This window comes from Salvelinus alpinus, chromosome 25 (genome assembly GCF_045679555.1).
Source record: "Salvelinus alpinus chromosome 25, SLU_Salpinus.1, whole genome shotgun sequence".
NCBI classification, from domain to species: Eukaryota; Metazoa; Chordata; class Actinopteri; order Salmoniformes; family Salmonidae; genus Salvelinus; species Salvelinus alpinus.
Genome location: NC_092110.1, coordinates 10,162,013 through 10,179,863, shown reverse-complemented (window position 1 = coordinate 10,179,863; position 17,851 = coordinate 10,162,013). Strand labels below are relative to the sequence as shown.

General features: G+C 40.4%; 3 protein-coding genes across 12 annotated transcripts in view; 1 reads left to right on the top strand and 2 right to left on the bottom strand.

Moving 5' to 3' along the window:
* Window positions 1-13,078, bottom strand: part of strn3 (striatin, calmodulin binding protein 3) — a 25,284-nt gene extending 12,206 nt beyond the window's left edge. The window contains exon 1 of the mRNA XM_071365563.1: window positions 12,542-13,078. Coding sequence (XP_071221664.1) covers window positions 12,542-12,778 — 237 coding nt within the window. The 5' untranslated portion in view covers window positions 12,779-13,078. The remainder of the gene's footprint in view (window positions 1-12,541) is intronic.
* Window positions 1-16,828, top strand: part of ap4s1 (adaptor related protein complex 4 subunit sigma 1) — a 17,917-nt gene extending 1,089 nt beyond the window's left edge. Inside the window, exons 1-6 of one of the 4 annotated variants that reach the window (XM_071365568.1) lie at window positions 12,061-12,244; window positions 13,417-13,577; window positions 13,917-14,003; window positions 14,123-14,191; window positions 14,347-14,387; window positions 14,857-16,828. In XM_071365568.1, coding sequence (XP_071221669.1) covers window positions 13,440-13,577; window positions 13,917-14,003; window positions 14,123-14,191; window positions 14,347-14,387; window positions 14,857-14,920 — 399 coding nt within the window. In that variant the 5' untranslated portion in view covers window positions 12,061-12,244; window positions 13,417-13,439 and the 3' untranslated portion in view covers window positions 14,921-16,828. Of the gene's footprint in view, window positions 1-12,060; window positions 12,245-13,416; window positions 13,578-13,916; window positions 14,004-14,122; window positions 14,192-14,346; window positions 14,388-14,851 lie in introns of those variants that run through there. The other 3 variants (XM_071365566.1, XM_071365567.1, XM_071365569.1) reach the window with 3 other exon arrangements.
* hectd1 (HECT domain containing 1) overlaps window positions 16,816-17,851 on the bottom strand; it is a 28,069-nt gene continuing 27,033 nt past the window's right edge. For all 7 annotated transcript variants that reach the window (XM_071365556.1, XM_071365551.1, XM_071365555.1 and 4 more), the window contains one exon: window positions 16,816-17,851. In XM_071365556.1, coding sequence (XP_071221657.1) covers window positions 17,714-17,851 — 138 coding nt within the window. In that variant the 3' untranslated portion in view covers window positions 16,816-17,713.

The window sequence follows — 17,851 nt, the reverse complement described above, 5'->3', positions numbered from 1 at the left end:
GACTAGGGAGTTTTTCAGGATAAAAAAAGAAATGGAATGGAGCTAAGCACAGATAAAATCCTACAGCAAACCTGGTTCAGTCTGCTTTCCACCAGACACTGGGAGATGAATTCACCTTTCAGCAGGACAATAACCTAAAACACAAGGCCAAATCTACACGAGTTGCTTACCAAGACGACAGTGAATGTTCCTGAGTGGCTGAGCTACAGTTGACTTAAATCTGTTTGAACATCTATGGCAAGACTTGAAAATGGTTGCCTAGCAATGATCAACAACCAATTTGACAGATTGAAGAATTCTGAAAAAGAAAAATGAAAATTTTGAACAATCCAGGTGTGCAAAGCTCTTAGACTTACCCAGAAAGACTCACAGCTGTAATCACTACCAAAGGTCATTCTAAAATGTATTGACTCAGGAGGTTGAATTCTTATGTAATCAAGATATATTAGTGTTTTATTTTTCATAATTTCTTTAAAGAAAAAATAGACATTTTCTTCCACTTTGACACCAGTATTTTGTGTAAATAGTTGACAAAATTAAAATGAAATCAATTTAATCCCAACTTGTAACACAACAAAATGTGGAAAAAGTCAAGGGGTGTGAATACCTTCTGAAGGCACTGTATTTGAAAGAGACACTGGATGTAAAAAAATTAAATTTAAAATTAATAAAAAATTTAAAAAAGGCCTAAACAAACATACAAAAAGGTATAGGCACAGATGAATTGGGGAAACCTTGGTATAGGCCTGGTGAGTCAAAGTAGGAGTGCAATTAGCAGTGTCTGTCGCTCCTGGGATCAACAGAGCAGCAGGCCCAGGTTGTAACTTGGGCCTCTAGTAGGATCACCCCTGTAAGGGTGTTCAATTCATACAGCACTATTTAGCTGGCCCTCTTCTCCTGCTCAACTCTGTGCTGCTCGTGAGCACTGAGCAGCTGTGACACCCAATGCCGTTTAAAGGGTAGCAGGCAGGGGGTATTTTTAGTCAGCTGCCCTAAACCCCCTCTCGACTGCTGGGGTGTCATGGTGCCCATAGCAACCCAGTTGTTCGGCAGGTAAACTGGAGGCCAACATTCATGCCGTAGTCATGGAGACGGAGAAAGTGCCAGACGGTTAAAGTGCCACCGGCTAGCAGCTAGATCATACCGGCTATGAAAACACTACGGTGGATCTGAACCACTGAGTCGCCTGGTCCAGTCACTCCCTCACAATAATAAAAGAAGACAAAATTGAGTACACATTCAAGGAGTAGGAGACCCAGCTCTCTACATGAAGAACTGAGGTCAATTTTCAACATAGGATTCACTTCAGTCAACGGAGATCAGTTCTCTTAAATAGAACAATTACTGTATAAGAACTAATATTTTGTATATTTTCTAAAGTTTTCCACCTCGGTGTACAAGTCAAAGTGCTAAATGAAGGTCTTGCTGGGACCATAAGCATGGGAGGTCTCAGGTCTGGCCAGTTGAAGTTGGCTAAAGGGAGGAGGAGTTTCAGCTGAATGAACAGCTGTTTACATTTGTCTTTTTCTGTGGACAAACTGGATCTAGTTCAACAGCCAGGGGACGTAGCAGTCTGTTACACAAGCATGCTACTAGCTACTACCTCAGCAGATACAGCTGGCTACAACATTCAACTAAACATTTTGGGTTTGGTCATTAACATGTGCAGCGGCCATGACTGAATACAAAAGAGAGTCGTCTTTGGGTGGTTTCATGTGGGTGTGTGTGTGTGTTCGCACATGGCAAGCGTTTGTACATCCACTCTGCCAAAACGATACACAGTTAGTCAGTCACTCACCCTAGATAACTTCAAAAAGCCTAACCAGGGGTGTATTCATTATGGCGATTCTGCAACAGAAACCGTTTACTCCAAACAGAAAATGTTTTGCAACACAAGTTTCTATTGGACAAAATCAGGTAGGTCCCTCCCCATTTCATTCCATTTTCTTTTTTTTGTGCTTCCGTTTGGTTCTTAAAAAAGGTAAAAGGTTACCGTTGCAAGACGTAATGAATACACCTCTGGTCTTGTGTCTTGAAGTCACCTAGTCTAGCTAGTGCTCGCTAACTTCTTTCGCCAATTAGCTTCAGCCAGCTGGTGTAAGACAGTGGCAAATTTGGTTTGACATTGTCTAGTCTTTCTCTGGGGCTAGTTTGGGACAGTCAATAAATTACACAATGTAAATGGACAATATTTTCATGTTGCACATCTTTTAGTTGTCTCATTAAATGGTTTCAATATTTGCATATGAATTTCTAAAATGTATAGTTGGTTTGAGGATCACTCATAGAATTTTGGAGCTATTGACCACTTAAAATATTGTTCCATGTACATTGTGTAATTTACTGACGGTCCCCTAACAAGCAACATAGGGATATCAAATGTCAAACCAACTGTACACTTTGTAGTACATTGACACTAGAATACAGTGCATTTGGAAAGTATTCAAACCCTTTGACTTTGTCCACATGTTATTATGTTACAGCCTTATTCTAAAATGAATTAAATATATATTGTTTACTCATCAATCTATACACAATACTCCATAATGACAAAGCGAAAACCGGTTTAGAAATGTTTGCACATTGATTAAAAATAAAAAACAAATACCATATTTACATAAGTATTCAGACCCTTTGCTATGAGACTTGAAATTGAGCGCAGATGCATCCTGTTTCCAGTGAACCTCCTTGAGATGTTTCTACAACTTGGAGTCCCCCTGTGGTAAATTCAATTGATTGGACATGATTTACAAAAGGCACACCTGTCTATATAAGGTCCCACAGTTGACAGTGCATGTCAAAGCAAAAAAGACACCTAAAGACTCCCAGACCATGACAAACAAGATTCTCTGGTCTGACGAAACCTAGATTGAACTCTTTGGCCTGAATGCCAAGCATCACATCTGGAGGAAACCTGGCACCATCCCTACAGTGAAGCATGGTGGTGGCAGCATCATGCTGTGGGGATGTTTTTCAGCAGGAGGGACTGGGAGAATAGTCCAGATTGAGGGAAAGATAAACAGAGCAAAGTACAGAGAGATACTTGATGAAAACTTGCTCCAGAGCACTCAGGACCTCAGACTGAGGCGAAGGTTCACCTTCCAATGGGACAATGACCCTAAGCACACAGCCAAGATAAGCCAGAAGTGGCTTCGGGACAAGTCGAACATCTCTGGAGACCTGAAAATAGCTCTGCAGTGAAGCTCCCCATCCAACCTGACAGAGCTTGAGAGGATCTGCAGAGAAGAATGGGGGAAACTCCCCAAGTACATGTGTGCCAAGCTTGTAGCGTTGTACCCAAGAAGACTCGAGGCTGTAATTGCTGCCAAAGGTGCTTCAACAAAGTACTGAGTAAAAGGTCAGAATTTTTATGTAAATGTGATCAGTTTTTAATTTTATTTATACATTTGCAAAAAATTCTAAAAACCTGTTTTTGCTTGGTCATTATGGGGTAGTGTGTGTAGATTGAGGGGGGGACAATTTAATCCATTTTAGAATAAGGCTGCAACGTAACAAAATGTGGAAAAAGTCAAGGGGTCTGAAAAACATTTACAGTGCGTTCGGAAGGTTAACTCAGATGCCACATAAGCCGTTTCCAAAATGACAAGTTGCTTTTTAAGCGCAGTCGCTCTTTAATGTCGGGAATACTACATTACTACTAATTGAGCTATTTGTTAACTTCACTTCAATATCTCTTATAGGAGTGCAGGCAGAGTGGCAAGCCTGACGAATATAGGCTAGTGATGGGGGGGGATCGTTCATTACTTAACACAATATTATTTAGATACTTTGACTCCAAGTATCGCAAACAAATATATACAGTACCAGTCAAAAGCTTGGACATACCTACTCATTTCAGGGTTTTTCTTTAGTTTTACTATTTTCTACATTGTAGAATAATAGTGAAGACATCAACACTATGAAATAACACATATGGAATCATGTAGTAACCAAAAAAGTGTTAAACAAATATAGCCACCCTTTGCCTTGATGACAGCTTTGCACACTCTTGGCATTCTCTCAACCAGCTTCCAGGCTGCATCACATCTGGTCGTGATTGGGAATCCCATAGGGTGGCGCACAATTGGCCCAGCGTCGTCCGGGTTTGGTCGGGGTAAGTCGTCATTGTAAATAAGTATTTGTTCTTAATTTACTTGCATAGTTAAATAAAGGTTAAATCAATTAGAATTCATGAGCTAGTTACCTGGAATGCATTTCAATTAACAGGTGTGCCGTGTTAAAAGATCATTTGTGGAATTTCTTTCCTTCTTAATGCATTTGAGCCAATCATTTGTGTTGTGACAAGTTAGGGGTGGTATACAGAAGATACCAAATAGGGCTAACAGACCAAGTCCATATTATGGCAAGAACAGCTCAAATAAGCAAAGATAAACAACAGTCCATTACTTTAAAACATGAAGGTCAGTCAATCTGGAAAATTTCAAGAACTTTGAAGGTTTCTTCAAGTGCAGTCGCAAAACCCATCAAGCGCTATGATGAAACTGCCTCTCATGAGGACCGCCACAGGAAAGGAAGACCCAGTGTTACCTCTACTGAAGAGGATACGTTCACTAGGAGTTACCAGCCTCAGAAATTGCAGCCCAAATAAATGCTTCAGAGTTCAAGTAACAGACACATCTCAACATCAACTGTTCAGAGGAGACTGTGTAAATCAGGCCTTCGTGGTCTAATTGCTGCAAAGAAACCACTACTAAAGGACACCAATAATAAGAAGAGACTTGCTTGGGCCAAGAAACATGAGCAATGGACATTAGACCGGTGGAAATCTGTCCTTTGGTCTGAGGAGTCCAAATTTGAGATTTTTGGCCGCCGTGTCTTTGTGAGACGCAGAGTAGGTGAACTGATGGATCTCAGCATGTGTGGTTTCCACCGTGAAGCATGGAGGAGGTGGTGTAAAAACAGTAAATATTAAGAAAAACCCTTGAATGAGTAGGTGTCCAAACTCTATACTGGTACTGTATGCTTTTGTTAGGTAGCGTTAATTAGCACTAGTTGGCTGTACCTGCGCCACAACTCTGGTATTTTTCGTCCTATAGCTTGTTCTCCATCTTCTTTTTAACTAGCGAGTCAACATGTTTTCAGCACTTTTATTTTCTTGACTGATCAACACTCGTTTTCTCATGCTCCATCGTCTCTCTGCAGCAGACATACTGTGCTTACAGAAAGTCTACACACTCTGTGGATGTCTTCACATTTTATTGTGTTACAAAGTGGGATTAAAATGGATTTAATTGTCATTTTCTGGCAACGATCTACACAAAATACTCTATTGTCAAAGTGGAATAATTTAAGTTTTTCCTAGAAGATGAATGAAAAATAAAACAGTAATATATCTTGATTAGATCAGTTTTCACCCCCCTGAGTCAATACATGTTAGAATCACCAACTACAGCTGTAAGTCTTGTTGGGTAAGTATCAATATTTTCCCATTATTCTTTTTTTTAATTCTTCAAGCTCTTTAAGTTGTTGGGGATCATGGCTAGACAGCGACTTTCAAGTCTTGCCATAGATTTAAGTCAATTTGTGTCAAAACTGTAACTTGGCCACTCAGGAACATTCACCGTCTTCTTGGTAAGCAACTCCAGTTTAGATTGACCTTGTGTTTAAAGTTATTGTTCTGCTAAAAGGTGAATTCATCTCCCAGTATCTGGTGTAAAGCAGACTGAACCAGGTTTTCCTCTAGGATTTTGCCTGTGCTTAAACTCCACCCCGTTTCTTTTTATCCTGAAAAACTCACCAGTCTTTGCCGATGTCAAGCATACCCATACAAGGAAGCAGTTACTCAGTGATGTGTTGGATTTGCCCCAAACAGAAGGCTTGGCATTTAGGCCAAAAAGTGTATTCCTTTGCAGTGTTTTTTTTGCAGTATTACTATAGTGCCTTGTTGCATACATATGCATGTTTTGAAATACTTTTATTCTGTATATTTTTTATTCTTCTTTTAGGTCATTATTGTGGAGTCACTACAATGTTGTTGATACATCCTCAGTTTTCCCCCCCATCACAGCCACTGAACTCTGTAGCCGTTTTCAAATCACCAATGGCCTCATGGTGACATCCCTTTGCAGTTTCCTTCCCATCCTGCAGCTCAGTTCAGAAGGACAACTGCATTTTTGATGTGTCTGGGTGGTTTTTTAATAAATCATCCGCAGCATAATTATTAAATTGACTGTGCTTCAAGATATAGTCAATGTCTGATTTGTTATTTTTACCCATCTACCAATCACTGCCCTTCTTCATGAGGCTTTTATAAAAGCTCCCTGGTCTTTGCAGTTGAATCTGTGCATGAAATGTAATACTTGATGTATGTATGGGGGACAGAGGAAGGGGAAAGACATTTAACCCAACCCCTCAATCAGGTAGTCATTCAAAAATAGTGTCAACTATTATTTCACACAGAGTGAGTTCATATAACTTACATGATTTTTTAAGCCAAATGTTACTTCGGAACTAATTTAGGCTTCCCAAAACAAAGGGGATGAATACTTATGCAAAAAATATATATTTTAGTAATTGAATTTGTATTCATTTGTAGAATTACCTTTTCACTTTGATGGAGTATTTTGGGGAGATCATTGACAAAAATAATTAATTAAAATATATTTCAATCCCACTTTGCCTTGCAACAAAATGTGAAAAAAGTTCAAGGGGGTGTAGTGCTTCTATAGTGAGCATTATCTTTAGAACATCCAATCACAATACATATCGTATCGTCACCTAAGTACCGTGATAATATCGTATCGTGAGGTCTCTGGAAATTCCCAGCCCATCCAAATACAGTAAGTACACTATCAGAGATCAAATCGCCGCAATGGTCCTAATTCCTGTTAAAGCACTTCTGCTAAAAGCTGTGGAAATCCCCCCTGCCCTCAGACCACCCTTGCAACACCGCCCTCGGACCAATCCCAGTGCAGCTAGCAAAGCCAGTATTGGCCTAGCTGCTACGTACGTGTGAGGTCACAGGGTTGAGATGTGTAACGGTCAGTCTGGGGATACAGTGAGCTCACAGACCCAAATTAACAGGCTGACAAAGTAATGGACTGTATTGGAGCAGGAATAGACATGGCCTACTCACGACACATTACCCGCTGTACAGCTGTCCTGTAAATGGGTGCAAAAATAATGGCCGACTTTTAGAGCTTTGTCATCACCGACATAACATATACCTACCACTTCACTGCAAAGGAACACTGCTTAGGCCTATTCACACACTTGGATACATTTAGGACTGTATTTTAGATTTGCCTGTCTGTCTACTTGTTTATGTGGCTTAGTGTACAAGCCATCTTTCTTCAATAATCAACTAATAAAAAGAGTACAATCAGTGAAATCATAATTTCAATCAAGGTTTCACAACCATGGCGGCAGGTAGCCTAGTGGTTAGAGCGTTGGGCCAGTAACCGAAAGGATGCTAGATCGAATCCTCGAGCTATCAAGGATTTGTTCTTAACTGACTTGCCTAGTTAAATAGAGGAAATATTTTTTTTTAAACATAAAAAATGTCAGAAACTGTCAAATGTTTTCACAGTTCGGACCGTTTTCAGCAGCCAAGGTAGACTATTAAGTGGAACCGCTATTTTCAGCTCATCTACCTACAGATGTTATGTATAATCAAGAAAGACCTGTGGAAGAACATTTCAGTGGTCTAATTAGCACAGATGTTTTAGGGATAGAGAGTATTGATATAGTAGTGCACCAGTCCTAAGGAAACACCTGAGGCCTAGTGGAAAATGACCACCAAATCAAGCACAATGAAAGAATGATGTGAATAAGACACTGACTGCACACACACACTATGAACATAGGCCTACATTGAGTTAGTGATTTCAATTTCAACAAGATAGAACTACATTGGGGAAACATTTGTGTTTGACCAGATTCAATGCTATTTTACTGTAAACAAATTGACAGACTTTCAGCACGCTTATAGGGAAGGACATTCAACAAGCACAGCACATACACAAATGACTGATGATTGGCTGAGAGAAATTATAATAAAAAGATAGCAACAGCTGTTTTGTTAGACTTCAGTGTGGCTTTTGACATTATCGATCATAATCTGCTGAAGGAAAAACATATGTGTTATGGCTTTACACCCCCTCTTATATCGTGGATAAAGAGTTACCTGTCTAACAGAACACAGAGGGTGTTCTTTAAATGGAAGCCTCTCCAACATAATCCAGGTACAATCAGGAATTCCCCAGGGCAGCTGTCTAGGCCCCTTACATTTTTCAATCTTTACTAATGACCGCTGGCCTTGAGTAAAGCCAGTGTGGCTATGTATACGGATGACTCAACACGATACACGTCAGCTACTACACTTAACAAAGAGCTGCAGTTAGTTTCAGAATGGGTGGCAAGGAATAATAATACCTCAACTAAATCTTGTAATAAATAATGTGGACATTTAGCAAGTTGAGGTGACCCTGGATTGTAAACTGTCATGGTCAAAACGTGTTGATACAACAGTAGCTAAGATGGGGAGAAGTGTGCCCATAATAAAAAGTGCTACCCTGCCTTTTTAACAACACTATCAACAAAGTCCTACAGGCTCTAGTTGTCACACCTGGACTACTGTTCAGTCGTGTGGTCAGGTGCCACAAACAGGGGCCTCGGAAAATTACAATTGGCTCAGAACAGGGCAGCACGGTTGGCTCTTAAATGTACATGGAGAGCTAACATTAATGATATGCATGTAAATCTCTCATGGCTCAAAGTGGAGGAGAGATTCACTTCATCACTACTTGTTTTTGTAAGAAGTGTTGACACGCTGAATGCACCAAGCTGTCTGTTTAAACTACTAGCACACAGCTCAGACACCCATACATACAGACTATGGGAGGTGAACAGAACAGTCTATGGGAGACGCACAGTACTACACAGTGCCATGGCTACATCCACATCAGGTAACTGAAGCAAGCAGTATATATTTTTTTTTTATGTAAGTGTGAAGAGACACAGACACACACTCTACACACATGTGCACATGGATGTTGTATTGTAATATGTGGTGGTGGAGTGGTATGAAATGTAATGTCATTTTAATACTGTATGTAACTGTCTTATGTTGCTGGACCCCAGGAAGAGTAGCTGTAATGGGGATCCATAATGAAAACAAATACATTGTATCAGTAGGATAACAAACACCAATCCTGTCAAACTTTACTTGTGGTAAAACACTCAGCCTCAACATACAAAAAATAAAACCCAAATACAACAGTCACTGCCTCTCCGTGTTAATAATTATATTCTTTATTTCCACAGACAGATTCTAAACAGAAAGAAAAGGGCTCGGTCAGGCTGCCATTCCTCTGTCTGTCTTCTACAGCCAGGGCAAAGGAAGAGCAGAGCGCATAAGAATGGTTCTAAATATGCCCTGGCATTCTTAGTGACCTATAAAGTTAGATTTAACCCAGATAGCGTTTATTTCCAGGCTTGGTGTGATTTGTGCTAACAGGGCTGACTGCCCTGATTGATGTGGATGAATCGCAAAGCAACTCACCCAATAGGAGGTGCAGCTGACCAAAATAATCTAGGCTTGCTTCATTAATGTAAAATGCATGTTGTTTTATCAATACAAAGTTGAACAATATTACAGCATCTTGTTATGGCAAATTAGGCAGGTCATACTAGTTATTTCTGTTGACAAAACAAGTAACTATCATATTGATCTTCAAATAGGGCCTAACTGTAAAATACATACATACAACACACACACAGTACCAGTCAAAAGTTGACACACCTTCAAGGGTTTTTCTTTATTTGTACAATTTTCTACATTGTAGAATAATAGTGAAGACATCAACACTTTGAAATAACACATATGGAATCATGTAGTAACCCAAAATTAGTGTTAAACAAATCTAAATATATTTATATTTTAGATTCTTCAAAGTAGCCACCCGTTGCCTTGATGACAGCTTCGCACACTTTTGGCATTCTCTCAACCAGCTTCATGAGTTAGTCACCTAGAATGCATTTCAATTAACAGGTTAATTTGTGGAATTTCTTTCCTTCATTATGAGTCCAAATTTGAGATTTTTGGTTCCAACCACCGTGTCTTTGTGAGACTCCGAGTTGGTGAACGGATGATTTCCACATGTGTGGTTCCCACCGTGAAGCATGGAGGAGGAGGTGTGATGGAGCTTTGCTGGTGACACTGTCTGTGATATTTAGAATTCAAGGAACACTTAACCAGCATGGCTACCACAGTATTCTGCAGCGATACGCCATCCCATCTGGTTTGTGCTTAGTGGGACTATCATTTGTTTTCAACAGGACAATGACCCAACACACCTCCAGGCTGTGTAAGGGCTATTTGACCAAGAAGGAGAGTGATGGAGCGCTGCATCAGATGACCTGGCCTCCACAATCATCCGACAACCTAATTGAGATAGTTTGGGATGAGTTGGACCGCAGAGTGAAGGAAAAGCAGCCTATGTGGGAACTCCTTCAAGACAGTTGGAAAAGCATTCCAGGTGAAGCTGGTTGAGAGAAATGCCAAGGATTTGCAACGCTGTCAAGGCAAAGGTTGGCTACTTTGAAGAACCTAATATTTTGGTTTAACACTTTTTACTACATGATTCCATATTTGTTATTTCATAGCATTGTTGTCTTCACTACTATGTATTCTACAATGTAGAAAACAGTAAAAATAATGAAAAATCTGTGAATACATATATATAAAGATATTTTTGTTACTGTACATGAACCCTAACATAACTAAAACTTGCACATTTTCTGGCCATCTAGTGAGACAATCAATTCTCTACAGGGTCATGACATCTAGTTGTCGCTTCACTAGTCCTGGGGGGGGGGGGGGGGGGGGGCACAGACAGACCGTGGCTACAGGGATGCAGAAGCCTGTGCAGCCTTATATCCATTCCAATCTATTGACTGGTAGGCCTTGAATCAGTGTGCAGAGTGAGAGTCATGCTGAAGGTATGTGTCACTGAGCAAGTCAGTACAGGGGGAGTCAACCTCCCATCTGCCACCACTCAAATCAAAATCAAATCAAATCTTATTGGTCGCATACACATGGTTAGCAGATGTTAATGTGAGTGTAGCGAAATGCTTGTGCTTCTAGTTCCGACTATGCAGTAATATCTAACAGTAATCTAACAAATTCACAACAACTACCTTATACACACACAAATGTAAAGGGATGAATAGAATATGTACATATACTTATAAGGATTAGCAATGGCGTGCGGCATAGGCAAGATGCAGTAGATGGTATAGAATACAGTATATACATATGAGATGAGTAATGTAGGATATGTAAACATTATTAAAGTGGTGTTATTTAAAGTGACACCTTTATTAAGTCCATTTATTTAAGTGGGCAGAGATGTGAGCCTGCATGTTGGCAGCAGCCTCTCTATGTTAGTGATGGCTGTTTAACTGATGGCCTTGAGATAGAAGCTGTTTTTCAGTCTCTCGGTCCCACTTCAACTGTCTGGAGTGGGGTGTGTTCAAACAATACAAGTACTATACTCTCTCTGGCACTGCTTGCATTTCAACACCTCCACATTTCTTAATACAATCACAACATTCACTTTCATATCTGCAAGACTGCCAGGTAGTCTCGACAGGTCAGATAACGTTAGCTGATGTCATTTTATAAAACATGTCAAAATGTCATAAAATAAACCACAACGGAAAAACTTCATTAAATTGACCAAGATCACATCTGTGACACAAAAGTGAATTCTAAAAGTTATGTAGCTAGATTGCTGACTAAGCCTAAAGCGAATTGTTTTACTTGTTCGATCGTAAATGACAGTGCAGTGTGTCAGACTGTGTCTGGGGCCTTGTGACAGTTAGCTAGCTAGCTAACTTTGTTTATGTTAGCTTGCTAACAACATGCACAAACCATCCAAATGGCATCAGACTACATGTTTATTTTTTATTTATTTATTTATTTAAAAAAAACTTTAAGTTAAAAAGATTGCAGACTTTATATGATCAACAATATGGGATGTATCCCTTTTCAATATGTTTTAGTTAACTAGCCAACATCGGCTAGCCTGTCGGTGACTCAAGAGGACCCAGCCAAGTTGTCGCCATAATGACCAAACCAAAATGGCTGCTCTCAGAGATTAGTTGACAGTCAGCTGGATTCGGTTTGATTAGAGCCTTCTGTATTTCAACGACTCTCTAAAATGAAACGACTAAATAAGTAGCACAGCAGCAAGAGTGAACGGTATTCATAAAACTACGGGTAAGACATTGCAAACAAATCAACTTGATGTTCCACTTTATCACATACTATCTAGCCAGCATTTGTCAGCCGGTGCTAAGCTAATGTTATCCAGCCAGTTAACTGATTCCCGTGGCTAACTATTTGTTATCTAACTGGACACACTATAGTAGGACGTTCACTTGCTATCGAAGCATGGTCATTGGATGCAAAGTGGCTAAAACAAAAGTTGCACACTATCCAGGCAAAATGAATTGTTGCTCAAGCTTCTGTGTTACAGTTAGTTGGCTGAGCTAACGTTAGTATGCTAATAGCTACCTGAAGTTCGGCCCTCTCCACTTCCCAATGAGCTCTCTCCATTTCGAATCGGGCCCATTCGTGCTGGATGTAATGTAAAATACCGGGGATGGTATATTGCTGTGGCCGTGGTATGTCGTCTTGCTGCTGCCCCATCCCTGAGCCACCTCCACTACCGATTTGGGGATTAACGTTGTTATTCCCCTGCTGCTGTCTTGAGGCGGCCATTCCAACTCCTCCGCCGGGGTGTTCATCCATTTTTAAGAAGAGGAAAGTCCCAGCACAATTTGCTGCTTGAATTCGCCTCCCCTCCCCCTTTTCAGATCAGTGTTCCCGTATGAATTTGACGATGCCTTTCACTGAAATGGCTATGCGGTTGTAGTGAGACAGGGCTGTTTTGGATTTACTCTCAGCGTAAAGATTTGTTGGCCGCCATTAGTCCAATCCTTGGAGTTGGATATGAAAGCCTCCTTACTGCCGGGGGTGGGAGAGAGAATTGTCCCGCGCTGCATGGTGGGACATACTCACCTTTTTCTTTTTTTTGGGGTCATCCAAATACATTAGGCCGGGCATGCGTGTATACAGTTAGTCTGTACAGCACAGACACATTGTGAACCAGATCAATAATAGAAATAGGATTCTATCAGGGTTTGTTTGCATGACTCAGGGAGCCATCTCATATCCAGCACTATGTTGCTGACTGCATTGTTTGCTGACTGCAGATTGGGGATCTTGACTGTTAGTTTAGCTTGGCCATAGTCCTTCTGACTGCTGAATGGGATATGTAGTTAACTGATCAGTTACAGATGCATAAACAAAAAAAAGGGGGTATTACACAAAGACTTTGCGCATGATTTGCAATGACACCATTTATATAATTATTTCCTGTTTTGCAGATACACTGGATTTAGAGATCACAATGATCAAGTTCCTTCTGATGGTTAACAAGCAGGGCCAGACCCGCCTGTCTAAGTATTATGAGCAGGTGGACATTGAGAAGAGGCCTTCTCTGGAGACTGATGTTGTCAAGAGATGCCTGTCACGCAAAAAAGAAGAGGTCTCTCTCAATCACATTATTAGAATTTTTTTGGGGGTTTTGTTTACTTTCACGTGTATAACACAACAGTGAGAAGACAATGCATAACTGGGGGGTTAGACAAGACAATGCATAACTGGGGGGTTAGACAAGACAATACAGGACAGAATGAAATCTAGTAGAAATTACCTAGACATAACCTAGTCTGTTATCAGTCTGTTTAGCGATAATTCCAGTCCTTGCCACTCATTGTCATGCTAAACATTTTTGTTTGTATTTATGGTATTCTTCATGCTGAGTTAGTGTGCCACTGAGCTCATCTTGGAATTCACATTCAACTAACTATTGTATTCTATCTAGTGCTCTTTTGTGGAATACAAGGACTTCAAACTAGTGTATCGACAGTATGCTGCTCTCTTCATAGTTGTTGGTATCAGTGACACTGAGGTGAGTTCATCATTTCACTGTTATAAGTGTACAAGTATTAGTGTTAACAGATTAAGGTTGAGATTGTATTATTGTGATTATACATGATTCATGGTGTGGGATGTCCTTCTTTCCCACAGAATGAGCTGTCAATCTATGAGCTGGTACACAACTTTGTTGAGGTTCTTGACAAGTACTTTAGTCGTGTGGTGAGTTCAGTCTTTTTATTCTCTACTTCAGCACATTCTTGTTGTATACTAGATTTACTTCACGTTAACTATCCAACCACCTATGCATAGCATTTTAAAGGTCAGTATTTTCTGGGACAAAAACACATTACTCTAAACTGATCGTTCCTCGTTAGAAAAGTAAATTGTTTTTCTCTCCTAACAGAGTGAATTGGATGTATCCTTTACAAATTATTATAACTTGTTTTAATCAGTTTGAGGAAACAAGTCATTGAAACAGAAGCAGGGGCTGTCTGCCTGTCCACCTTCGCATTAGGTGCTTTTCATGTGGCTTGCCAACAGTGCCATTCCAGCCCTGGCATTTAGTATGGCACTGCACAGACTGATGAAGACTACTGTCATTGTCTGAGTCTGGGCTCAGTGGGATTTCAGACTAGCCGGGGTCAGACCAGTCATAAGAATTGGAATGCAACTAGTCAGTGGTGTTAACGGTTCACTGTTAAGTTGTCAAAGTTGTTCAACCTGACCAGTGACATGTTAATGGTGTAGCCAGAGATATCATTCTTACTAATGGAGAGTGCTCATTGAGCGGGGTAAACAAATACCCTCCTTTACACTGTGATAGGGAATAAATGAGTATTCAATATTGACTTATAGATGATTTAATGACCTTAACTCCAGCTCAGATCATGTTCAACCTGGATAAAGTGCACATCATCATTGATGAGATTATCCAGAATGGACACATAGTGGAGACCAACAAGAACCGCATCCTGGCACCTCTACTTGCTCTGGACAAGATGGCTGAGGCACATTGAGCAGTTGTTTGAACCATAGACTTAGACATTGCATCATTGTATCTGTCCAATTATGACGTCTTTAAGAGCACGGTCAGCGCCATTAAGGCCATCTCCATAATGAAGTACTCAATTTTCTTCTATGAGTTGGGAAACTGAAAGGGTGCACACTGCCACCTAGAGTGTGTTGTTTGAACAGGAATAAAGCAGAGGTTGGCGATTTACTGACACCTGCAGTTATGGAATGTCTTCTCACAAGTATAATTAATTGGCTGATTCCTCCTGGTAACCTGAAAGGAATTATATGATCCTTGAAGGAAAACCACCCAAAAACGATATTTTGATATTTGTTTCATTAGTCCATTGCTGACATAGTCCCAAAATGTTTTGCTTGTCAGCAATCAAGTTAAGATTTGTAACTTTCAAACCATCCCCATATGATGCATTTTGCACCATACAGGGATGATTTCTGTATTTTAATGCCACATTGAAAAATACGAGGTCAAACCATGGTGTCAGAGCTCTAGAAAAAGGCCAGAGTTCCCGAGTTGGATGACCGTTCAAATAGATTTTTCTCCAGTTGGAACCCCTTTTTGTTTTTAACGCACTGAAGTCCGAAATTCCTGAGTTCCCAGTTGTTTTAAACGTGGCACGAAAGTTGCAGAACTTAAACTTGATTGCTGACAAGCAAAACATGTCAACAATGAAATAAGTACCAAAATATTGTTTTTTGGGTGAAGTTTTCCTTCACATAATTCCATCCAGGTCACCACTTCAAAGTGGTGAAAGTTCAAGGGCGGTGCCCCCTAGAGAATGATGGAGGCCGCTAGTGTCACAGGCCGTATTAGCATGGGCAACTCCATTGAGAGCTTCCACCATTTTAATGTAGTCAACTGGGTGAGACTTTCAACTTCTTTGGATGATTCCTCCTGGTGACCCTATTGAAATCATCAAGAGAGATCAGCCAATTGTGAAGAAGAAAATTGACTACTTCAAAATGGAGAGCCTCAATGGCACTGCCCATCAGTTCAATTGGCAGACAGATAACCTTATACAAATACAAAGATGAGTTCTCCATGAGCTGCCCATGCTAAAACAGGCTTTTGGACACTAGAGACCTCCATCTAGATCTATGGTTTGAACAAACTAAGACTAGTGGCAAGAAAAAGTATGTGAACTTTTTGGAATTACCTGAATTTCTGCATAAATTTGTCATAAAATGTGATCTAAGTCACAGCGTGCTTAAACTAATAACACATTTGTCTTTATTGAACACACCCTGTAAACATTCAGTGTAGGGTGGAAAAAGAATGTGAACCCTTGGATTTAATAACCGGTTGACCCTCCTTTGGCAACAATAAACTCAACCAAACATTTGAGGTAAAAAAAAAAATCAAAAAAATCGGGTTGAGGTCAGGACTCTGACTGGGCCACTCCAGAAGGCGTATTTTCTTCGGTTGTTGATTTACTTTTGGGTCGTTGTCCTGTTGAGCTTCAATTGTCAGACAGATAAAGACATTTTGCAGGAGAATGTTAGGCTAAACTTGGGAATACATTTTTCAGAAAATTTTATACAGAAATCCAGGTAATTCCAAAGGGTTCACATACTTTCTTGCCACTGTATTACCCTTTGGGGAAAAAATGGACACATTGCCATCCAAATGAGTTATGGACTTCATACTTGACTTTATCAATAATAATCCATTGTATAGAATAAGTATCTTTTTATACAGCAGCTATAGTAATAGATTGAACTGAGGTATTACATACATCTTCCCTTGGAGCTTTAATGTGCATAGCATGTTATTCAGGTCTTTTTTTTTTTAAACGTAAATAAACAAGACTTCATACTTTGCAAACATTTTAATGATTATTTTTGGAGCATACACATTTGAAAATATCTGTTTACTTCAAACTGCAACTTGAGTTAAATAAATGTTTATAATATACAAAGAAAATACAAGGGAAAGCATAGCTTGCTTTTTTTCCTTTTTAAATGTGCCTTGCACACAGAACCAGTGTTTTTGTCTCTAGCTTTGATCAAATTACACAAATGCACTCAGGGACTTTGATCCTTATAGCAGGGCAATAAACACCAAAATACACACAGTAACGAAAGGAAAAATAATAAGCATGTGCATCATGATTGTATGATGTTAGATGAAGTAAAAGGAACAAGGTAATCCTAATATTCAAACAACGCAGGCACTAGTAAAACAACCTGGTAAGGAAATGCCCAAACACTCTACAGTTAGCTCTACAGAAGCAGCTGCCCTTCTCCCCTCACATGACGCAGGGAAAGGAAGGAGGTTGACAGCCGGGTGATGGCAATCTGAAAACCCCAAAACTACAGAGAACTTGTACACAGATGCTCACAGCCAAAGTATGAGAGAGAGAGATAGTAAACACTGTAGAACATGAGGAAACTGTCTGCCCCGTCTTCCAGTTGCTCAAGCCCTTAAAGCAGCAGAGTGCCCTGGGGAGGGAGCTGTGACAAGTAAGCAGGTGGGTCGGAGGAGAGGGAAGGTGGGGGGGGCGCCCCTGGTTTTATCTGTATCACTAGCTATTGAGTTAACATGGGACTGTTTTTCAGGGGGAAAGGACAGGACGGGGGGGAGATGTGGGGTTGGGAGGAGGGGGGAGAGATCTCAGAGAGCACAGCTTGTTTCTTTTTCTGCAACAAAACACAACAGGCTTCACCAGCAGGGGGGGGTTGGTCAGTCATAATGGGGCAGACGGAGCATGCTCAGTTGAGGTGGAAGCCCTTCTCCATGGTAGCCGCTAGGAGGCGCTCTCTCATGATGTCTTCAGAGGAATACTCTGGCAGCTTCAGGTAGTGCACACAAGTGTTAACAGATGGATAGCTCGAGTCTGTCGCGTCCAC